Source organism: Rhincodon typus, chromosome 3 (assembly GCF_021869965.1).
Source record: "Rhincodon typus isolate 14 chromosome 3, sRhiTyp1.1, whole genome shotgun sequence".
NCBI lineage: Eukaryota > Metazoa > Chordata > Chondrichthyes > Orectolobiformes > Rhincodontidae > Rhincodon > Rhincodon typus.
In genome coordinates this window covers 88,828,710-88,849,318 of record NC_063334.1, presented here as the reverse complement: position 1 = coordinate 88,849,318, position 20,609 = coordinate 88,828,710, and the positions used below count along the sequence as shown (strand labels likewise).

General features: G+C 39.0%; 1 protein-coding gene across 1 annotated transcript in view; it reads left to right on the top strand.

Annotated features, from left to right (window-relative positions):
• Positions 1–20,609, top strand: part of LOC109916106 (ras GTPase-activating protein 1-like) — a 294,682-nt gene that overhangs the window by 13,194 nt on the left and 260,879 nt on the right. Inside the window, exons 2-3 of the mRNA XM_048619515.1 lie at positions 17,888–18,040; positions 20,202–20,337. Coding sequence (XP_048475472.1) covers positions 17,888–18,040; positions 20,202–20,337 — 289 coding nt within the window. The remainder of the gene's footprint in view (positions 1–17,887; positions 18,041–20,201; positions 20,338–20,609) is intronic.

Here is a 20,609-nt window from a genome sequence, read left to right as displayed (position 1 = left end):
TCACCCCCATCCCAGGCCCCAAGAAGACTTTCCACATCAAGCAGATGTTCACCTGCACATCTGCCAATGTGGTATACTGCATCCGCTGTACCCGGTGTGGCTTCCTCTACATCGGGGAAACCAAGCGGAGACTCGGGGACCGCTTTGCAGAACACTTACGCTCGGTTCGCAACAAACAACTGCACCTCCCAGTCGCGAACCATTTCAACTCCCCCCTCCCATTCCTCAGACGACATGTCCATCCTGGGCCTCCTGCAGTGCCACAACGATGCCACCCGAAGGTTGCAGGAACAGCAACTCATATTCCGCTTGGGAACCCTGCAGCCCAATGTGGATTTCACAAGTTTCAAAATCTCCCCTCCCCCCACCGCATCCCAAAACCAGTCCAACTCGTCCCTGCCTCCCTAACCTGTTCTTCCTCCCACCTATCCCCTCCTCCCACCTCCTCCCACCTCAAGCCGCACCTCCATCTCCTACCGACCAACCTCATCCCGCCCCCTTGACCTGTCCGTCCTCCCTGGACTGACCTATCCCCTTCTTAACTCCCTACCTACACTCACCTTTCCTGGCCCCATCCCCGCCTCTTCGACCTGTTTGTTTCCTCTCCACCTATCCTCTCCTCTATCCCTCTTCTATCCGCCTCCCACTCTCTCCCTATTTATTTCAAAACCCCCTTCCCCTCCCCCTTTTCTGATGAAGGGTCTAGGCCCGAAACGTCAGCCTCTCTGCTCATATGATGCTGCTTGGCCTGCTGTGTTCATCCAGCCCTGCACCTTGTTGTCTCGGATTCTCCAGCATCTGCAGTTCCTACTATCTCTGATGCAATTGTGGACTGTTTGCACTCTGCAGAATCACAGGGCTTATAACAATGTGTGATAAATATGAGGGGGAAACATTCCTTTCTGTAGTTTAAAGTATAACTTGCCCACAAAATAAAGTAGGATATAGTCAATAGTGTTTCTTGCATCAAACTGTAACTGTTCTAAACTGGAAAGGCAAATGTTTTATGTTATTGGTCTCTGGGGATCATAGCAATCTACAAACTGGGCAAGAATGTTGTTAACATGTCACAATATTACATCTTTAACAGATAAATAAAAGGTAAGAAAGGGCACCAAGTTGCAATGTTGTTAAAAGACAGTCCAGATATGTGCTGCAGAGAGTGTTGATAGAGATAAGAAAGGGTCATACTCAAACACTATGATTGAAGGACAGAGGATTTTTAAGAAAAAAGCTTGGGTGTTTTACAGACCTTGTGGCATTGAATTGGAATCAAAAATCTAAGATTTAGAGAGATTTTGGTGATAAGCTGTCTACTTGTCATTTGGAAAAGAGAAAAACACACAAGTTTATGAATTCCTGTCCTAAAATCCAATTCCTAAACTGTGTTCAAAAGCAGTACTATGTAGTCTGGGACATTTGTCCAACGTAGCAACATCTTGTTCGTTGTGAGTAATAAAAATACATTCAAGATGCACAAATGCTTTGAGAGCAATATCAATGATACAATGAAGGTTGAGTTCCAAGTTGAAAAGTAAAACGTCAGTACACGCAGTTATGGGCAGTTTTTAAGATTGAGGAGCAAATTTGTGATGGTGATGTGGAAGAGAGCAGTTGCTACCTGGAACTAGATCACCAGTTGAATGAAATACACTACAAAAACTTAATGACTTTTCATCAGGAGAATGCAATTTATAGGACTGTATTGGTATTTTTATGGACATGGTACAGAAGTATGAAGCAAAATATCTGCATTAGGTGAATGGGGTTTGTCCCTAGATGATAGGTAAAAGAATTGAGAGATTTACAGCAAGAAGAAAGAGATAAAATGACCTAATAAAGATATATTGACATTGGAGGCAGTCCAGAAAAAGTAAGCTAGGTTGGTACTGTGCCTGGAAGGATTTTCTTATGAAGAGAGATTGGTTAGGTTGGACCTGTGCTCGTTGGAGATTAGAAGAATGAGAGGTGATCTTTTTTTGATATATATAGATTCTTGGAGTGCTTGACAGGGTAGATGCTGAGAGGTTATTTCCCCTTGTCACTCTTTTAAGAAAGATAAGGGGAGAAATTTCTTGAGGATAGTGAATCTGTGGAATTCGCAGGGGGTTGTAGACATCAGTATGTTCAAAGTTGAGATCGACAGATTTTTAACTCATGGGGCAATAAAGGGTTATGGGGAAACCACTGCAAAATGAACTTGGATTTTGTGCTCACATCTCTAAAGGAGGACCTGAACCTATAACCATGTGATTTGAGAGATAAGCATGATGCCAACTGAGCTTCATTTTCAGCTTACTGTCTTCCCTATCATTTCTTGTCATCTGACCTCTATCTCTGTGTAGCTTAATCTTGTCACTTCTTGGATCAACCCACTTCTTGGGTTCTGGGGTTCTGGGGCATGCAGTGACTAGTGAGCGGAACAGGATGTGGGAAATCTGAAACGGACAGTAAGAGCAGGACCGTGATGGTGTAGATATGAGCATTTTTGTAAATGGGAGATGACCTCTCTGGGTTATGGGAGACATTTCTGGTCTTTGACAGCACAGCGAAAAGTTTTAGAGTAGATTTGTAGCTCTGGTTGTGGATGTTGTGGTTGGTTGGCTCACCAAGCTGGTTTGTTGTTCCGCAGATGTTTCATTACCCTGCTGGGTAGCATCATCAGTGCAGCCTCTGATGAAGCGCCGTTGTGGTTTCCTGCCTGGTATTTAAACTCTGGAGTATGTTGAGCTGGATTACCTCATTCCGGTTTTCCTCCGCAATGGAGTATATACGGGGTTGAGTTCAATGTGTTTGTTGATGGCTTTCTTTATGGAGTACCAGGCTTCTAGGAACTCCTATGCTTGTCTCTGCTTTGCTTGTCCCAGGATCTTGATGTTGTCCCAATCGAATTGGTGGTTCTCCTTATTTATGTGAATAGAGATGAGTGAGCATTGGTCATGTCTTTTTGTAGCCAGTTGATGTTCGTGTCCCCTTGTTGTTAATTTCCTTCCTGTTTGTCCGATGTAGTGTTTGTCACAGTCTCTGCAGCGAATCTTGTATGTGACGTTGGTCCTGTCCGTAGTGGGTCTTTGGTTCGGGTGAGCAGTTGTGGTAGGGTTGATGAGGGTTTGTGCGCTATTCTGATGCCTAGTGGTTGTAGGAGTCTTGTGGTTAGTTCCGATGTGTTCCTGATGTAAGGTAGCGTGATGAGTATGTTGGGTCGTGTGGTATCTTGCTGGTGTTGTTCGTTTAGTAGGCATCTTCTGACCCAATTTTTCGGATATCCATTGTCCTTGAACACCTGGAAGTGGTATTCTTCGTCTTCTTGGCGTAGTTCTGTGCTGCTGCAGTGTGTTGTTCCCTGTTTAAATAATGTTCTCACGCAGCTTCATTTGTATGTGTTAGCATGGTTGCTGTTGAAGTTTAGTACTTGGTCAGTGTGTGTGGCTTTCCTGTGTACTTTCGTTAGGAATTCCTCATTTGATCTGCGCTCTACCATGACGTCCAGGAATGGGAGCTGTTTGCTCTTCTCCTCTCTGAATTTGATTCTGGTGAATCATCTCTATCCACGTGGATAAGGAGGACCACCAATTCGATTGGGACAACACCAACATCCTGGGAAAAGCAAAGCAGACACAAGCACGGGAGTTCCTAGAAGCCTGGTACTCCACGAAGAAAGCCATCAACAAACACATAGAAGTTGACCCCCATATACACTCCATTGCAAAGGAAAATCAGAAGTGAGGTAATCCAGCTCAACGCACTCCAGAGTTTAAAATACCAGGCGGGAAAGCACAATGGCGCTTCATTGGAGGCTGCACTGATGATGTTACCCAGCAGGGTAATGAAACGTCTGCAGAACAACGAACCAGCTTGGCGAACCAACCAACCACAGCACAGAGGAAACTTTGCTAGGTTTTGGGAGAGATCATGGTGGCCCGATGACTCAGTGGTGAGCACTGTTGCCTCACAGCAACAGGGAGCCAGGTTCAATTCCAGCTTTGGGCGGCTGTCTGTGTACAGTTTGCACATTCTCCCCAAGTCTATGTGGGTTTCCTCTGGGTGCTCCAGTTTCCTCCACAGTCCAGAGATGTGCAGGTTAGGTGAATTGGCCATGGGGTTACAGGGTTATGATAGGGGGGTGGGGCTGAATGGCCTGCATCCACACTGAATGTGTACTCGATGGCCTGAATGGCTTGTATCCATACTGTAAGGATTCAGTAATCAGTAAAGATAAGTCTAAAGAGAAGAAAAAGTACTTGGGATGTTGAAGAATGAGAAAGATGACATCGCAAGGCCGTGAGGCCTGAGCCTTTTGAGGACCTGGGTTATCTGGTCTTTGCTAACTGCTAAGTTGAGAAATGTCCCTGAAAGTGCATTATACCAGCAAAAATCATTTTGATAGTGTTACTAATAAGGTGAAATACAAGAAGGTTTTAGCTATGTTTGGAATTTATCAGTTTAAAAAATACCATAAAGCTTGTAACTAGTTTAAGCTACGCAAATACAAAAATGTAGGTCTGTTCAATATTTGAAAGGGTAAAGTGTAATCCAGGTAAAAATGTAATGAATTAGGGAGAGCCGCCTTCAATGACACAAGTGCATTGGAATCACAGATTGACAGGTAAAACCATAAAAGAAAATGAGCCCCTTTTTAATTGAAAGAGGAGATACTTTGGATACAGTCAAACTATATTCCCAACAGGGAAAGCAAAAATAGGGCAAATGGATCCAGAGCTTTCCAAATGAGGGAAGAAAAATAAGTAAGTTTAAACAGAAAATTGCCTAGGACAGATATCAGGTGGATGACACGATTGGGAACCTGAATCAATGTAGAAGAATCAGAGAGGAAGAGAAAAAGCTAATAAAAATAGGATAGCTAGCATTTTAAAAAAAAAAGGTCTTGTGTGGGTATATAAATAGTAAAAGAATTGTAAAGGAAGTAGGGAGATTGTTGTGGCCCCAAAATGGAAATTTGCCCATGGAGGCAGGAGTCATGGCTAGATTCTAAGTAATACCTTGCACCTGTCTTTACCAATGAATAAGGCGCTGTCCCCATCATAATTGAAGCTGAGGTAGTTGAGAAGGGATATATAGAACAAGAGAGAGTATTTGTTAGGCTGCCAAATTTCAGTTGATAAGTGATTAAGACCAGATGAGAAGCATCCAAGATACTGAGGGAAGTAAGGTTGGAAATTATGAAGTAAATACAGTAGACAGAATTTTCTGATCTTTCTTCAACTTTGAGATGGTATCAGAAGACTGGATAATTACAAATGTTCCATTCTAGTTCAAAAAATGGTGCCAGGATAAGCCTGGCAACTAGGCCAGTCAGGCCAGCATCTGTTTTGAGGAATCTTGGAGACAATAATTTGGGATAAAATTCCATTATGAAAATGATTAGTTAAGGAATATCAACAAAGAGAAAAAAAATGTTGAGGTTACAGAGATGGTTGATGAGGGCCATGGAGGTAAGGGCATGATGAGAACGCATTTTAATGAAGACTGTAGGATCCTGATTATTTTTAGTGTTCGTAAAGTAAAAGGCAAGGAAGTTATGACAAGCCTATGTGAATCATTGGTTTGGCCTTACCTGGAGTATTGTCTGGCTTTTCAAGAGGGTACATATAAAATTTAAGGAATGATCCCATGGATCAAGAATTTCAATTAAATAGGTTAGAGCTGTTCTCTTTTTGGGGTAGAGTAGATTGAGATTTGAAAGTGGGAAATTAAATCATGCGGGATCAGAGCAAAAAGGATAGGGAGGGAGTATTTTTATTGGCATTTAGATCAAAAAACACAGGATTGTGATTTTAGGTGATTTTTTTTTGGCAAGAGAAATAATGAAACAAAGGAAAGCTTTATTTGTGAAGCAAGTAGCTAGCTTCTGGAATGCTCTGCCTATGTGGTAGAGGAAGAAGATTCAACTTCAAGCTTTTAAAAGACAATTGATAATCAGTCTTTGGCATAATTAAGAGAAAAGAATCGCAGGACTACATGGAAAAAGCAGAGCAGTGGAAATAGGTGAGTTAGTCTTGCAGAGTGTTGGCATTGACATAACAGACCAATAGCATCCTTCTGGAACCAGCTGTAACCATTCTGTGATTCCACTTAGCGTGTTTTGGTTTCCAGAGAAAATAAGTTTCTGAATGGAAATCAGTCATTTGAGTGGCAAGTTTGGCTTGGTTCAACAAATTGTCATTAAAACAGTTATTTTTCTTTAAAGTCAGAATATACAACTTAGAGAACTTGTAGGCAGTGGTGCCATATGCAGCTGTAAACATTATGCTGAATGCCCTCTTCACGCATTCTTGTAGATTGTGGAGGTTGCAAGAAAGTGCTACTGAAGGAAACAATTACTTTCTGCAGTATTTCTTGAAGATGACACAGCTACTACTGTGTGTTTGTAGTGGAAAGATTAAATAATTAAGTGTTGGATGGATTGCCAATTTAAGCAGGCTTCTTTGTCTAGTTTGTGTCAAGCTTCTTGTGTTACGCTCCACTCACCTTCAGTGGGAGAGCAATATTTTCACTGTTTTCTTCATTAGTCTGTTTGCTTGTAAACAATATATCTCATCTCATACAATGGAGGCTCAAGGGACGCAGGATTTTGCCAAAAATGTGAATTCTGTAATTTGTTTAAAGGGTCTATTTTAATTTCTGTAGAATGTTGTGGTTTGTTTTAGAATGTTATGGATTTCCTCAGACACAGTGCTGCATTTCGTTACAGCTGTCAAACTATGAGCATTGTTTTCAAAGCAAGTTGTTGGGTTTGGATTGATCTGAGGTATCCTCAGTAAAATGGAAACTTTTGTTAAAAAGGCTTCTTTTTTAGCTTTGGAAGGAAGGAAAAAGCTTGAAGGAGGAGTTGTGGAACTGTACTAACATTTGACTTAGCACGGCATTGTAGAAGTATGTGCTGTACTGAGTGCCTTCTTCACTTGTTGGAACTGCATTGATCCTGGCAGGTGAACAACATTTCATTATACTAATAATTTGTGCTTTGCGGATCTGGAGAGTCAGGAGTTGAGGGTTGTTGCAAAATTCCTAGCCTTTGTTTAACCTGCTCTTTTAGTTATAATTTTACGAACGATATGAATAAATACTAAGTTTCTGGTTTGGTGATCTGCAGGATGTTGTTAGTGGAGATTCGGCAATGGTCAAAGGGAGATGGTTCCATAAGGAATAGGAATAGGCCATTCAATGCCTCAAGCCTGCTCTACCATTTAATTGGATCATGGCTGATATGACATTCTTTGCATCCATTTTCCAGCCTTTTCTCTGTAACCTGTGATTCCTGTACTAATCAAGAATCTGTTTTGGCGTTAAATATACACAGTATCTGCTCCAAAAGTTCTCTGTGGCAAGCCGTTCCAAAAACACTCACCCTCATCATCTCGGTCTTAAATTGATGCTCCTTATTCTAAGACTCCAGTGAGGGGAAACATCCTCTCAGCATTTACCTTGTCAAGCCCCGTAAGGGGCCTATATTTCAATGATGTTTGTTTGTTTTCCTCCCTCCTGAGGGAGTTGATCATTGCCGAGTACTTTTTGAGGCATGAATGTTACTTGCACCTATCAGCACAAACCTGACTATTGTTCCTTTTTTTTGTTTGGGGCACAGACTGCTTCAGCCAGTTGATTGGGTTATTCGCTGTACTGAGCTGCAGTTTCCATCAGAAGCTGTTATATTTAGACCAAAAGATTTTTTGTTTACCTGCAATTCCATTGATGAAAAGAGAAAGGAGGTCACCAGTGGGAGAGGTCTATAGTAAGCATGATGTAGGACGAAGTATACAAAAGAATTATTTTTGGCTGCTTCTGATAAAAGGACATATTTGTTGTGGGTGGCTTTAAGTACATGTAAACTAGAAAATCAGCTTGGCAGTATTAGCCCAGATGAGTTCATAAAATTTATTTGAAATAGTTTCTTGGAGCAGAATATCCTGGAACCAACCAGAAAACAGGTTCTCTTAATATTGTGTAATGTGACAGGATTATTCATGACTTCCAGAGTTAAGATACCTCGAGAAAGCAGCCACAGTATGACTGAAATTTACATCCAGTTTGAAGAGAGAAGATTGGGTCAAAAGTCTTGTATTTTAACCTTAAAAGACAAATGCCTGAAAGCTGAGCAGGTGAAAATTAAGTGGGATACTGGCTCGGAAATCAGTCAGGGATCAGTGGTAGATATTTAAGGGAATATTTCAGAATACTCAGTGTAAGTATATTAATACTTTAAAGAAACATTGCAATGAGAGGACCCATCATCTGTAATTAACTAACAAAGTTAAGAAAACTCTCAAACTTAAGGAAAAAGAATGACTGTGCAAAGATGAATGACAGGTCAGATGGTTAGTCAGAATATAATCAGTGGCGTAGAATAAGTAAAAGGTTAATCAAAAGGAAGAAATTAGTGTATGAGAGAAAGCTAGCAAGGAATCCGAAAATAGATAGCAAGAGTTTCTACATGTGTATATAAAAAGGAAAAGAGTAAATAGCGTGAGTGTTGGTTCTCTAGAGAATGATAATAGGTAGTTAATAGTAAGTAATAAAGAAGTAGCAGATAATTGTACCAATCTTTTGCTTTTGTGTTTACTTTAGAAGATACGAGTACCCTCCAATATTTAAATTAGGAGTTAGAACGGAGAGGGAGACTTGGGGAAATTGCTACAACTGTAGAAGCAGTACTCAGCAAACTAATGAAGCTGCAGGTTGACAAGTTTTCTGGGTCAGGATGGATTTTGTTGTGGACTGTTTAAAAAGGATTACTAATGAGGTAATAGATATTTTGTGGTGTTAATTTTCCAAAATTCTTTTGATTCTGGGATTTCTGACTGACTGGAAAGTAGCAATTACAACCTCTCAATTCAGGAGGGAAGGGAGACCTAAAATGTGAATCTAAGTCTGATAACTTGATGTCTGTTGTGGGGAAGATTTGATCAGTGAAGTGATTACAGCTGTGCACTTAATAAAAACTTCAAGGTAACTGGGAGGAGTTAGCGTAGTTTCATCAAAAGGGAGTCATATGTAACCAGTTTTTTTTTTGGTGTTCTTTGAAAGAGTGACATGCGCTGTGGATAGCGGGGAGCCTGTAGACATACTTGGATTTGCAGAAGGCATTTCATAAGGTGACACATCAAAGGTTATTGCAGAAAACAAAAGCTCACGTTATAGGGAATATATGGATAGAAGATTGGTTAGCTGGCAGAAAACAAAGTATGCATACATGGATTTTTTTTTCTGATTGGCAAAAGGTAGTGATTTCAGGTGGATAAATATAGGTTAAATAAGGTGGGCAAAAATCTAGCAGATGGAATATAAAATAGGAAAATGTGAAATTGTTCACTTTGGCAGGAAGAATAAAAGTGCAATGTAAAAAAACAAAGTGCAAAATAACTTTATAATTCTGAAGTGCAAAGTGATATAGGCATTCCAGCGCATAAGTTGCAAAAAGTTCCTATTCAGGTACAGGAAGTAATTAATAAGGCTAATGGAGTATTATTCTTTATTCAAAAAAACTTGTAGATAAAAGTAAATATGCTTTACTTTATTTATACTATTTGTTAGAGCACATCTCAAATACTCTGTGCAGTTTTGCTTTCCTTATTTAAGAAAGGTTGTGAATGGATTGTAGGTGGTTTATTGAAGACTTAGTCAATTGATACCTGCAATGTGTGGACTGTATTATGTAGAAAATTGTGCAGACTGGGCTGTTTTCACTGGAGTTTAGAAGGGTGACAAATGACTTTATTGAAGTGTATAAGATCATAAATAGCCATGACAAGATGGAAAGTAATTATCACCCACTAGAGTATATCTATGTGAAACATTTGTTGTGTACCAGCATGACTGCAAAAGCCCGAAAGATAAATGGCACTAGCAGGTAACTAGCTTGATTGTTGCCCCAAGAGAAATCCTAAGGTACAACTTTAGATTCAGTGAGCCATCATCTAGTGAGCATAATGTGACTAAATCCAATTCAGTTTAGATTTGAGACTAATGTAGTCAAAGTTACGGATGCTGTCTCACCATGTGATCCAGGGATGGCCTGTTGAGATGCAAGAAACAGGAGCAATATGAAAATATTGGTCAATCAGAGATGACATCTCCCCAGATGATGCTCTGCTGGTGCATTTTTAAGGCTGAATTGAAATTGTTTGCAGATTCAGAATGGCAGAATATACAAGACAATTTTGGCAAGTGAAGTACATCCTCCAGGTTACCAGGAGGAGGAAAGACATAAATTCACTTCACAACTAGAAGGAAGTCTAAACTTCCGAAAGTGTTCTTTCCTTGCCTGACTTGTTGCCTGAGAGCAAAAAAATTATTGGTGAAGCAGAGACTTTTGAGAATGAAGGTTGTAATCAGATGCAAAGAAGCCGAATCCGTTGTTAACCTAATGAGCTGGTAAAGAAGAAAAGTTTATCAGCAACATGACTAATGAGTGAGAGAACATCAAAAATATCACCGATTAAATGACACAAAATCAGCAGCAGCAAGCACAAATACAGTGCCAGACGCAACATCCATGTACCAGCTCGTTTCTGAGAATAAAGAAGACCAAGTTCACAAGACAATGGCACGACATTCTGTCACTTAAGTTATACTATGAATATTGTTTTTTTGAAAGAAATATGGAAGTGTTGAATATAAAAGTTGAAGGTTAATCATCTTCAGTTAGCTGTTTCAAAAATTAAATTGTCTAATTATTTGAAATTAATTTTATATACAAAGGCATTTTTAGTGGAAAGTTCTATTGACATTTTTATTCAAAAATAGTTAGGAACTATTATGATCCTGGGGGCCAGGAGCAATTGAAGAAATCTGAAAGAACTGGACCACAAGATTTCACAGTTTTTAACAAAAACAAACTTTGTGTGCATGGATAAATATACGTACAAAGTAAACAAATTAAATGAAGCAAAGACTAGCATAAGTGTTTATATGCTTTAGTCCTATATACTCCATTTTACTTTTTATGAAATGTTGAAGAGTCTTTCACTTTCCCTGGAACCAACCCAAAGGTACGTATGTATGCCTCGCCCCTTGAGAATTTTCATGAATTCTTCTTTAGTATTTTATCTATTCCTCAGATATAATAATCCATGGGGTTCCATCCATTTAATTTTGACTGTGACCTTCCACCTTTTTTTCTTTACCAACCTCACTCTGCTGACTGCTTTCTGCCACATTGTTCCGTAAAGCCCGCTGTAAACTTCCACGAGCTGCAAGTTACAGCCAGTCTCCCAGTTACATTTCACTCATGAAATCTAAACTGTAGAGTTCCACCCATATTTCATGTGGTGAATGATGAAGTTAATATTTTCTGCTTAAAATGCAGACCTAACTGATTTATTGTTTTCCTTTTGGCTTTCTCAATTTGGTGAGATGCAATTCTCCATTAAAACAAAGCGACAAATTTGCCTGTTTTCTCAAACTTCGCTACTTGTGTTACAGGCAAACACACTGATAAAAATAACCTTCCTTCTATCCAAGGCTTCCCCTTGAATCACCACATTCATGATGACATGACATGTTTTGGGATGAAGCAACTACAAATTCAAACAAATTGTTTTACCTTCAAGGCTACTGTTGGATTCTGTAGCCATCATTAATTTCTGTCTCTGGCATTTTGCAGCTCTTCCAGATTCCATGCTTTAATCTTCTTTTATTGACGTGACTGTAGACACCTGACTGTACCCAGGAGTCCAGAAACAAGTCATTCATCGTCCCAATATTTACTACACCCTCCCTCTAGCCTTGTATTGTCAACATGAGGTATCTTTAACGTAGTTAATTCTCAGCAAACAGAGTTCCACCGTACTTTACATGCAATCTCTCCTCACCTGGTTGTAGCAACATGTTTCTTGAAGTGTCATGCTATGAATAGTCCATGGTAATCTAGCTAAGGTCCAATCGGTGGTTGTAAATTTGTATCTTGATCTTTTTGCTTTCACATCTATATTTATAGTCATAGATATGTACACCACGGAAACAGACCCTTCGGTCCAACTCGTCCATGCCGACCGGATATTCTAAATTAATGTAGTCCCGTTTGCCAGCGTTTGGCCCATATCCCTGTAAGTCCTTCGTATTCATATACCCATCCTGATGCCTTTTAAATATTGTTATTGTACCAGCCTCCTCCACCACCTCCTCTGGTAGTTCGTTCCATATACGCACTACCCTCTGTGTGAAAAAGTTGCCCTTGGGTCCCTTTTAAATGTCTTTCCACCCCACCCCACCTTAAACCTATGCCATCTAGTTTTGGACTCCCCTACCCTGAGGAAAAGACTTTGAGTATTCACCTTATCCATGCCCTTCATAATTTTATGAACTTCTATAAGGTTACCCCACAGCCTCCGACAGTTGAGGAAAATAGCCCCAGCCTCTCCCTTTTAGTTCAAACCCTCCAAACCTGGGAACATCCTTGTAAATCTTTTTTGAACCCTTTCTAGTTTCACAACATCCTTCCTATAGCAAGGAGACCAGAATTGATTACAGTATTCCAAAAGTGGCCTAACCAATTTCTTGTACAGCCGCAATATGACCTCAATGCATTGACCAATAAAAGCAAGCGTACCAAATACTGCCTTCACTATCCTATCTACCTGCGACTCCACTTTCAAGATACTATGAACCTGGTCCCCAATGTCTTTGTTTGGCAATACTCCCCAGGACCTTACCATTAAGTGTCTAAGTCCTGCTCTGATTTGCCCTACCAAAATGCAGCACCTCACATTTATCTAAATTAAACTCTATTTGCCACCCCTTGGCCCATTTGCCCGTCTGATCAATGTCCTTCTTTCCTGTCCTCCACACCACCAAATTTGGTGTCATCTGCAAACTTGCTAACCGTACTTCCTATATTCACATCCAAATCAATTCTACAAATGACAAAAAGCAGTGGACCCAGCACCGATCCTTGCAGCACACAGCTTGCCACAGCCTATTTAAAAATGTCGGAAAGTGATATTTTTATAATAACTTCATTCACTTGCACCGCCACTTTTTTGTACATACAGACCTAATTAATTGGTTGAAATACAGTTAGGTGTTTGTTCTAAAACAATGTATCCTCAATTATTTTGGTTTTTATGTAAAACGCTTGAACACAATTATTATGTTAACATTGCTAACACCCTAGCTGACAATCAATGTTAATCTATTGCATTAGAAGTCTCTTCTATTAAAAAAAAATTTTGCATGGAATGTGCTGATTCACACCATTGTTGCATTATTGGAGAGGGTCAGTTTCTGTATTGACCTTGGTCATCCACTTTGCCTAACGAATTTTATCACTACCTGCTATGTCATCCCCATTTGAATTACTTTTAACCATTCACCACTACTTTCAAAATTCAATAAAAATAATCAATTCAAAATGAGAACTTAAAAAGTTTGTCTGCTTTCTGTTCTTTTTGCCTTCCTGCATGTGCACATTTTTGTTCTCGTATTTGCTGTATTGTTTTTGTCCCTGTATCTCCAACCTGTTCCCAGTTGCTTACATGGTCTCTTGCCAGCTTAATGCATTTAGTAGTCTTAAAGTCACGAGAATTTTCTGGTTAGAACAGTGTCTTACTTATTTTCCTTTTGTAAAAAGTGAAATAAATCCAGTGCATTTTGTCACAAAGGCAGTGAATGTTTTCTCATAAGTAGGTTACAGAGGCTAAAGAAAGAGTACTTAGTGTAGCAAACCGATGCATCCTGGAACATCAGGCATTGAATGTATGCTTGGTCTCCACAATGCAAACTCATCTTGCAGTAATGTCTCAGACAAAAAAGAGCTTAATATTTTTGGCAGAGATTTGGGTTCCTATAGGAATTACTAGGTTTAAAATTTTCAGTAAACCAATTGAAATTAGTATTGTTTGCCAGAGATCTGGTATTACCAATTTAAAAAAAAAATTAGTGCGGTGTGCATACTACTTCAGTGTATTTCTGTTACGTTTTGATACTGATAAATTTTGACATTCTGCTTTCTGAGATGCTTTAACAAAGCTGATTTACCAGCCTGCAAACTGCTGTGTGACTAAGTCAACCACCTTGTACAATGCCAAATTCCATGCTTAGTTGTAGTGCAGTTATTATGTTGCACCAGATGAGGCAGGTAACAAAGGTACCAGTTGCTTTTGATGAAGATAATGTTTTGAAATTTTGTGAGGACGTAAAGAAATGTTGAACAGTACAACGCAATGGAGTATTTCTGTTTTCATTAGAAGTTGTACTTTGTTAAGGGAATTTCTTGATTATAATGACGGCAATAAAAATACTTTGAAGGATTAAACACTTCTCTGGTAAATTAAGATAGATTAATCAGTTTTTTATTATGTTTCTGTATCGTTGTGCTAAATTAAATGTTCCTTTTTCCATGATTCAGAATAGCTTTCCCTTGGTGATTTAGATGTTTCTAGTGTACATAACCGTGTAATGATTGAACACTTGGAATTGAGTATTATGCATGATTTCAACCTTAGCTAATGGTTTTTATAAAGTATATCTGTGGCATATCATAGGTTTCAAATTTTTTTAACAACACCTGGCTTGATTTGTTTTCCTACAGTACTAAATTGGGCGTATGCATTGCTTAGGTTTCATGAACTTTAATAATAATCTCGGTACCTTTCTTGTAAAACTGCAAACAAAACATTGACCTATAGATTATTTTTTTTTATTACTTTTAGTGTTTGGGAGAGCTTGAATGGAAATGACAGCACTTGCTGCAGTGAATCTTTTCCTGAAACCAAATCTTGAAAATTTGTATTTTGTGGTAATGTCCAGAAAAATGGGATTTCATAGTTTTGTCTGCATGGTGTATTTAAATTGATCGTCTGTCTGCTTTTTAATAAAATTGGAATTCCATGGCTAAGAAAGCTGAGTGAAGGCCTTGAATGATGCTTTAAAAGTGTTGTTGCTGTTTTTAATATGCTCATTACTCCATACCCATAAGCACAGATGTTTATGTATAAATAGCCACTTCTAACTTAATGGTGCTTTGGACCTTAAGTGAATTTAGACATTGTTATAAATTCAGTCTTAAAATTTAGTCCGTAAATTAATGGTCATACAATATGTAGTTTTTAACATTAAGCAAAAAGAACGAAAGAACTACAGATAATGGGAATCAGAAACAAAAACAGAAATTGTTTGAAAATCTCAGCAGGCCAGGCAACATCTGTGGAGAGCAATCAGAGTTAACATTTCAGGTCCAGTGATCCTTCTTCAGAACCAGAGTTCTTCTCTTAATGTATTTCCAAGCAACATATTCTCTAAACAGTGAGAAATTGCAGAGCTCGAGAGATATCTAGGCATCTGAGTGTCTTAGGCACGAATTGAAAATGTTGATATGTACATCGAGTAATTTGGAAAATAAATAGCATGTTATTATTTATTGTGAGAGGACCTGAATGCAAAAGTAGGAGGGCTATGCTTTAGTACTTTTAAGGCATTGGTGAGACCACATTTGGTGTACTGTGAACATTTCTTCTGTGCAGTACGTGCCTTATTTAAGGAAGGATATAAATATGTTGGAAGCATTTTGGAGAAGGTTTACTAGACTAACATCTGGAATAGGTAGGTTATTTGATGAGGGAATGTTGGACAGGTGAGGCTTGTAAATGCTGGAACTTGCAGTCAGAGGCAACTTTATTGAAACATAAGGTTCTGAAGGATCTTGACTGAGTGGATGTTTCCTTTTCTGGGAGAATTTGGAATTAGTGATCATGATTTAAGATGCCAATAAGGAGATTTTTTTTTCTTGAGGATCATGAGTCTTTGGAATGCTGCTTCTATTGCCTTTTGAAGAAGAGAACCATTGAGTACCTTTTAAGGGAGAGGCAGGTAGAATGTTGTTAAGGGGATGAAAAGTTGCCGGGAGTAGGTAGCAATGTAATCATTAGATCAGTCATGATCTTATCAAATTACAGAACAGGCTTGAGAGGCCAAGTGGTCTGTTCTTGCACATAAATAGAATTTTAGGGTCTCGTGGAATGGAAAGATAGGAACTGAGTAAGAAAATAGAGTTGAGTTAGAAGCCTAGCTATAATCCTACTTGGGCTCAAGGAGTTAGATGGTCTAGTGTTACACCTATTGTTTTTCATCCTTAGGAGGATGGGAAACTGGCCAGGAGAGCTTTGAAAGAAGGTCTGTACCAGATTTCACACTGATGGGACATCATTGAGACACTTTCCAAGTGTGTCATGATTTACATTAGCAATTGATACACGTAAATTGTAATTTGCTAAATAATAATTCCCTATTTGTACAGCACCTGCTTTGATTCACAAAGTCCTTCCAAGGCACATTATAGAGGCATAAGAAATAGAAATGTGAGGGGCAACTTAAAGCTTGGACAGCACTGCATTTTGTGTGTACTAATAGATGAAAAGAAGGAACAGAAGGCTTAGGAAGAAAATTTGAGAATGGTGTTGAAAGAACAGCTGTTAAAGGGGTGTACAGAGAGGGGATTGCTTAATAGCCTGGCATCGGGTGAGCTGAATTAGAGTGAAACTGTAACAAATTATACAGATGGGCAGGGGAAAGACTGGAGGAATCATAGAATCCCTACCGTGTGGAAACAGGCCCTTCAGCCCAACAAGTCCACACCGACCCTTGGAGCATCCCACCCAGACCCATCGCCCTATAACCCACACACCCCTGAACACTATGGGCAATTTAGCATGGCCAATCCACCTAGCCTGCACATCTTTGGATTGTGGGAGGAAACTGGAGCACCCGGAGGAAACCCACGCAGACATGGGGAGAATGTGCAAACTCCGCACAGACAGTCACCCAAGGCTGGAATCGAACCCGGGTCCCTGGCGCTGTGAGGCTGCAGTGCTAACCACTGAGCCACCATGCTGCTATCTCTTAGTTGCTTCCTCTGGTTTTAGTTCTGACTTGGTGCTGAATGCTGGTATACGCTGTTAAGACTGTTAAAACCCTATAGAACTATTTCAGCCTCATGCTAAAACATTTCAGCATCCTATCCGTTTCCTTCCAATGTGTATTATCTTAGTGGTTTGTGTTAAATTTAATTGTTTCATTTCTGCTCAGCCACATAACTTGCTTAAGATCATTCTGTAATGTTAAGCTTTTGATTCCCTTATCACACTTGATTTGTCATGACCTACAAATTTAATCAACGTGCAATTTTTAAAAAAAGTCTAAGTCAATAATGTAAATTCAGAAGTACTAGCAGCATGCACCAGTGCTGAGTCCTAGGTGGATAGTGTAATCAGTATTCCCTCTTCCCACCTCATAACTGTCGCCAATATTGTATTAAGTGCTTGTTTTTACCTGTTCCAACATTTATGTTAAATTCAAATATTTACTAGCTTGTGTAATATTTTTGTGTACTTACGGACGTGGGATTTAAAGAATAAAGGGTATTAGAAGTTTGGCTTTCCTTTTCATGATTTCATGATTTCATGCTTTTGCTTTCTGGTCTGATGTAGCTCACTATGGCACATCTTCAGCAGCCGTAATTTTCCAGTCTCATTTTTAATACAGAAGATTTATGCATCTCAAAGAATTGATTAGTTTAACCCTGAAAGGTGGGTATGTAAAATGGCCAGATTTTCTACAGCGATGAGTGTATGTAATAACAATTACTACTTGTTTGATATGATATTTTGGTGGCATCTGAGTTTGTTTATAAACTTAGTACAGAAAGAGATTCATTTTCGCATGAAAAGAAATAGGTGGTTAAAATCTGTACTGAAAAACATCCTGTCAAAAACTATGCAAATATTTGCAGTGATCTCCTAACTATAATTTGCTTCAAATTGATTATTAGGCAACAGTTGAAGACTCCTGTCATTGTCTTGAGCTACAACACTAATCATTTTATCTGCAGTTTGTGGTGCAGCATAAGTGCATTGTTCATTTTTTACTTTTTCAGGTGGTATCATGGAAAGCTGGATCGTACAATCGCTGAAGAGCGGCTTAGTCAGGCAGATCGATCAGGAAGCTATCTCATCAGGGAAAGTGATCGAAGACCAGGTTCATTTGTGCTTTCGTTTCTAAGTAGAACAGGCATGGTCAATCATTTCAGGTGATATGTTTAACATTTTACATCTGGTGATCAATGTGGGGATGATGGAGGGAGGGATGGGACTTTATGAACATACTGTGTCAGTTTCCTTGAAAGTGACAATTACATAAAACTTAGCTGCTGTTCCTTAATAGGGTAGACCGTGACGTGTTTCCAAATGTGATACTGGTTCACCAGTCTTAATGAAAATGCAATGCAGCACTGGTCACACTGCTGAGTTCTAACTAAGTTTGAATCTTTATTTCTTACAAATCATGTGCTTATCCCTGCTTTCAAAGTCCAGGATTTACTTGATGAGTTCCTATTGTGACTTATTTCAAGCACATTCTTTCTAATTGACCTTTAATTTTCGTGGAAATTGTAAATTGCGAATGATTTAGTGCTTCTCAGACTTGAATAAAATACTTTTTGACTTGGCATCTAAAAGAAAGCATTTGAGCAAAATGTAATATCTTGTAGAAAAAGTTGAATGAGATACTTGTTTCATTTGCAAGAGCAATTTTCTAACAAGTGAAATCACAAATGTGTTTTGTGGATCTCTTTCAATGTTGCACCAAGTAAATTTATCTACAGAACTGAGAATCTGATTGTTTTGATACACCTCAGTGAAGTAATGTGCTGGAGATCAAGCCCTGCTACTCTGAGAGTCATCAGAAAAGTATTTTAAAAATCACGCAGAATTCCCGATGGACCTGACTTTCAGATCCAGGTTGACAAAGCATGGATTAGGTTTCTGTAATAAACAAAAATTACAATTTCTTGTAAGTAAATAGGTTCCACCTACAGGCAAAACAAAACTATTAACTGTTAGTATATGACTTTAAAACTCTAACACCCTTTTAAACTCCAACTCCACACATATGTATAGACGCAGGCAGGGGAAAAGAAAATGGATGTTATGGTCGTAGGGAAAGACTGGAAAGACAGTTCAGTCGTCCCCATTCGCAGGATTTGCTGAGATGATTATTGGGCTTATCAGAACACTGCTTTTTGATTTCCTCCTACAGAAGTTTTCACTTGTTTGCAGGAGGCACAGGGTGACTCGTTCACATTAATAAAAGGTCTCTGACTTTTTAATTAAGAGTCACAGCTTACAGCAACCTCTGAAGGAAATAAACTAATTTTCTCTAGGCTTGGTGTTTATTTTAAACTGCTGAGAACAGAGACAGATCCTGTGCTTGTGGAGATCTGATGGCTTTTCCCTATCTTGTTTACAGCGCCATGCTGTTTAGTTATCTGGAAGCAAGCACATTGTTGTTGACAGGCACAATGCCTTTGTTATTGGACTGTGGACTCGTGACCAGTTATCAATCGGCTACTTGTTGCTGGTTGAATCTCCATTTTTACACAGCCCTTGGCTCTAGCTTGTCTACAAACATTTTCTCTAGTGCTTGAACCAGCAGTTGTGCAAACAGGACTTACAATGAGTGCCAGGTTAATTTATTTGAAAAGTGCAACAATCCCTCAATAACCCTTAGCTTTAAAACTGTTATTTTCCTATTTCAGTCGACTAACAACAGCACAGGAAATCAAAAAGGATTGGTTTTTACAATCTAATCTCCTATCGACTGAAGGATTTCTGCTCTTGGAATAATTAACTTTTTTCCTATTTTACATTTGGAATGTGAACCAGTGACAGTTTTAATCTGTTGGATGAATACATTTCTGCTGCATTACTTGTGATGCCTTGGTCTTAGCTCTTTTTAGGTTAGGAGCTTTTTTTTTTAATAAGCTTTATTACTTATTTTAAGTTAACTACATATAATTAAGTAGTTGTGCATCTAGGTGCTTTTCATTTTGACTGGTGAGATCTGTAACCCGAAGTTCATTATTTTGTGCTGCTGTTGCATTTTGATATTAGCCCTTTTGTTTTACTTAGTGGTAAAGTCTAGATGTGAAAGCTTAGTGTGGCCAGAAGACTGAAGAATGAGAATTCAGCTTGCTTGATCAACTGGATTGTCCAATTCCTCAATTTCTTTGCAACCATCTCTGGCAGAAAATCTAATTTTATTAAAGGCTACTCCACCTGCTTCATGACTGCTATTAGTTTCTATCCATGAGAAATTACTGTCTCAACATAATTTTTAAATTGGGAAAATTAATTACATTTGTCTGCAGTTATGAATCAAATTAATTTAGTGTTTGTTAATGCTCATTCTAGGATAATTGCAATGTGCGGTGATTATTACATTGGTGGACGACGATTTTCTTCGCTCTCAGACTTGATAGGCTACTACAGCCATGTGTCCTGTTTATTAAAAGGAGAGAAGCTTCTGTTTCCGGTAGCACCTCCGGAGGTAAATGCATCAGTTCATAATTGAGAAAAGTTTTTGGACTAATGTAAAACCTTAATTCAGCTGATATCTGAAAAGCTGGGTGATTAAAAGAGGTCTGTTGCACTAGTCTACACCTGCCCCTACACCTCCCCCCTCACCCCCATCCAGGCCCCAAGATCGAACAGTTCATCCACTTTACTAGCACCTTCTACCCCAACCTTAAGTTCACCTGGACCATCTCCGATATCTCTCTCTTTTATATCTGTATCTCTCTCTCTCTCTTTTATATCTGT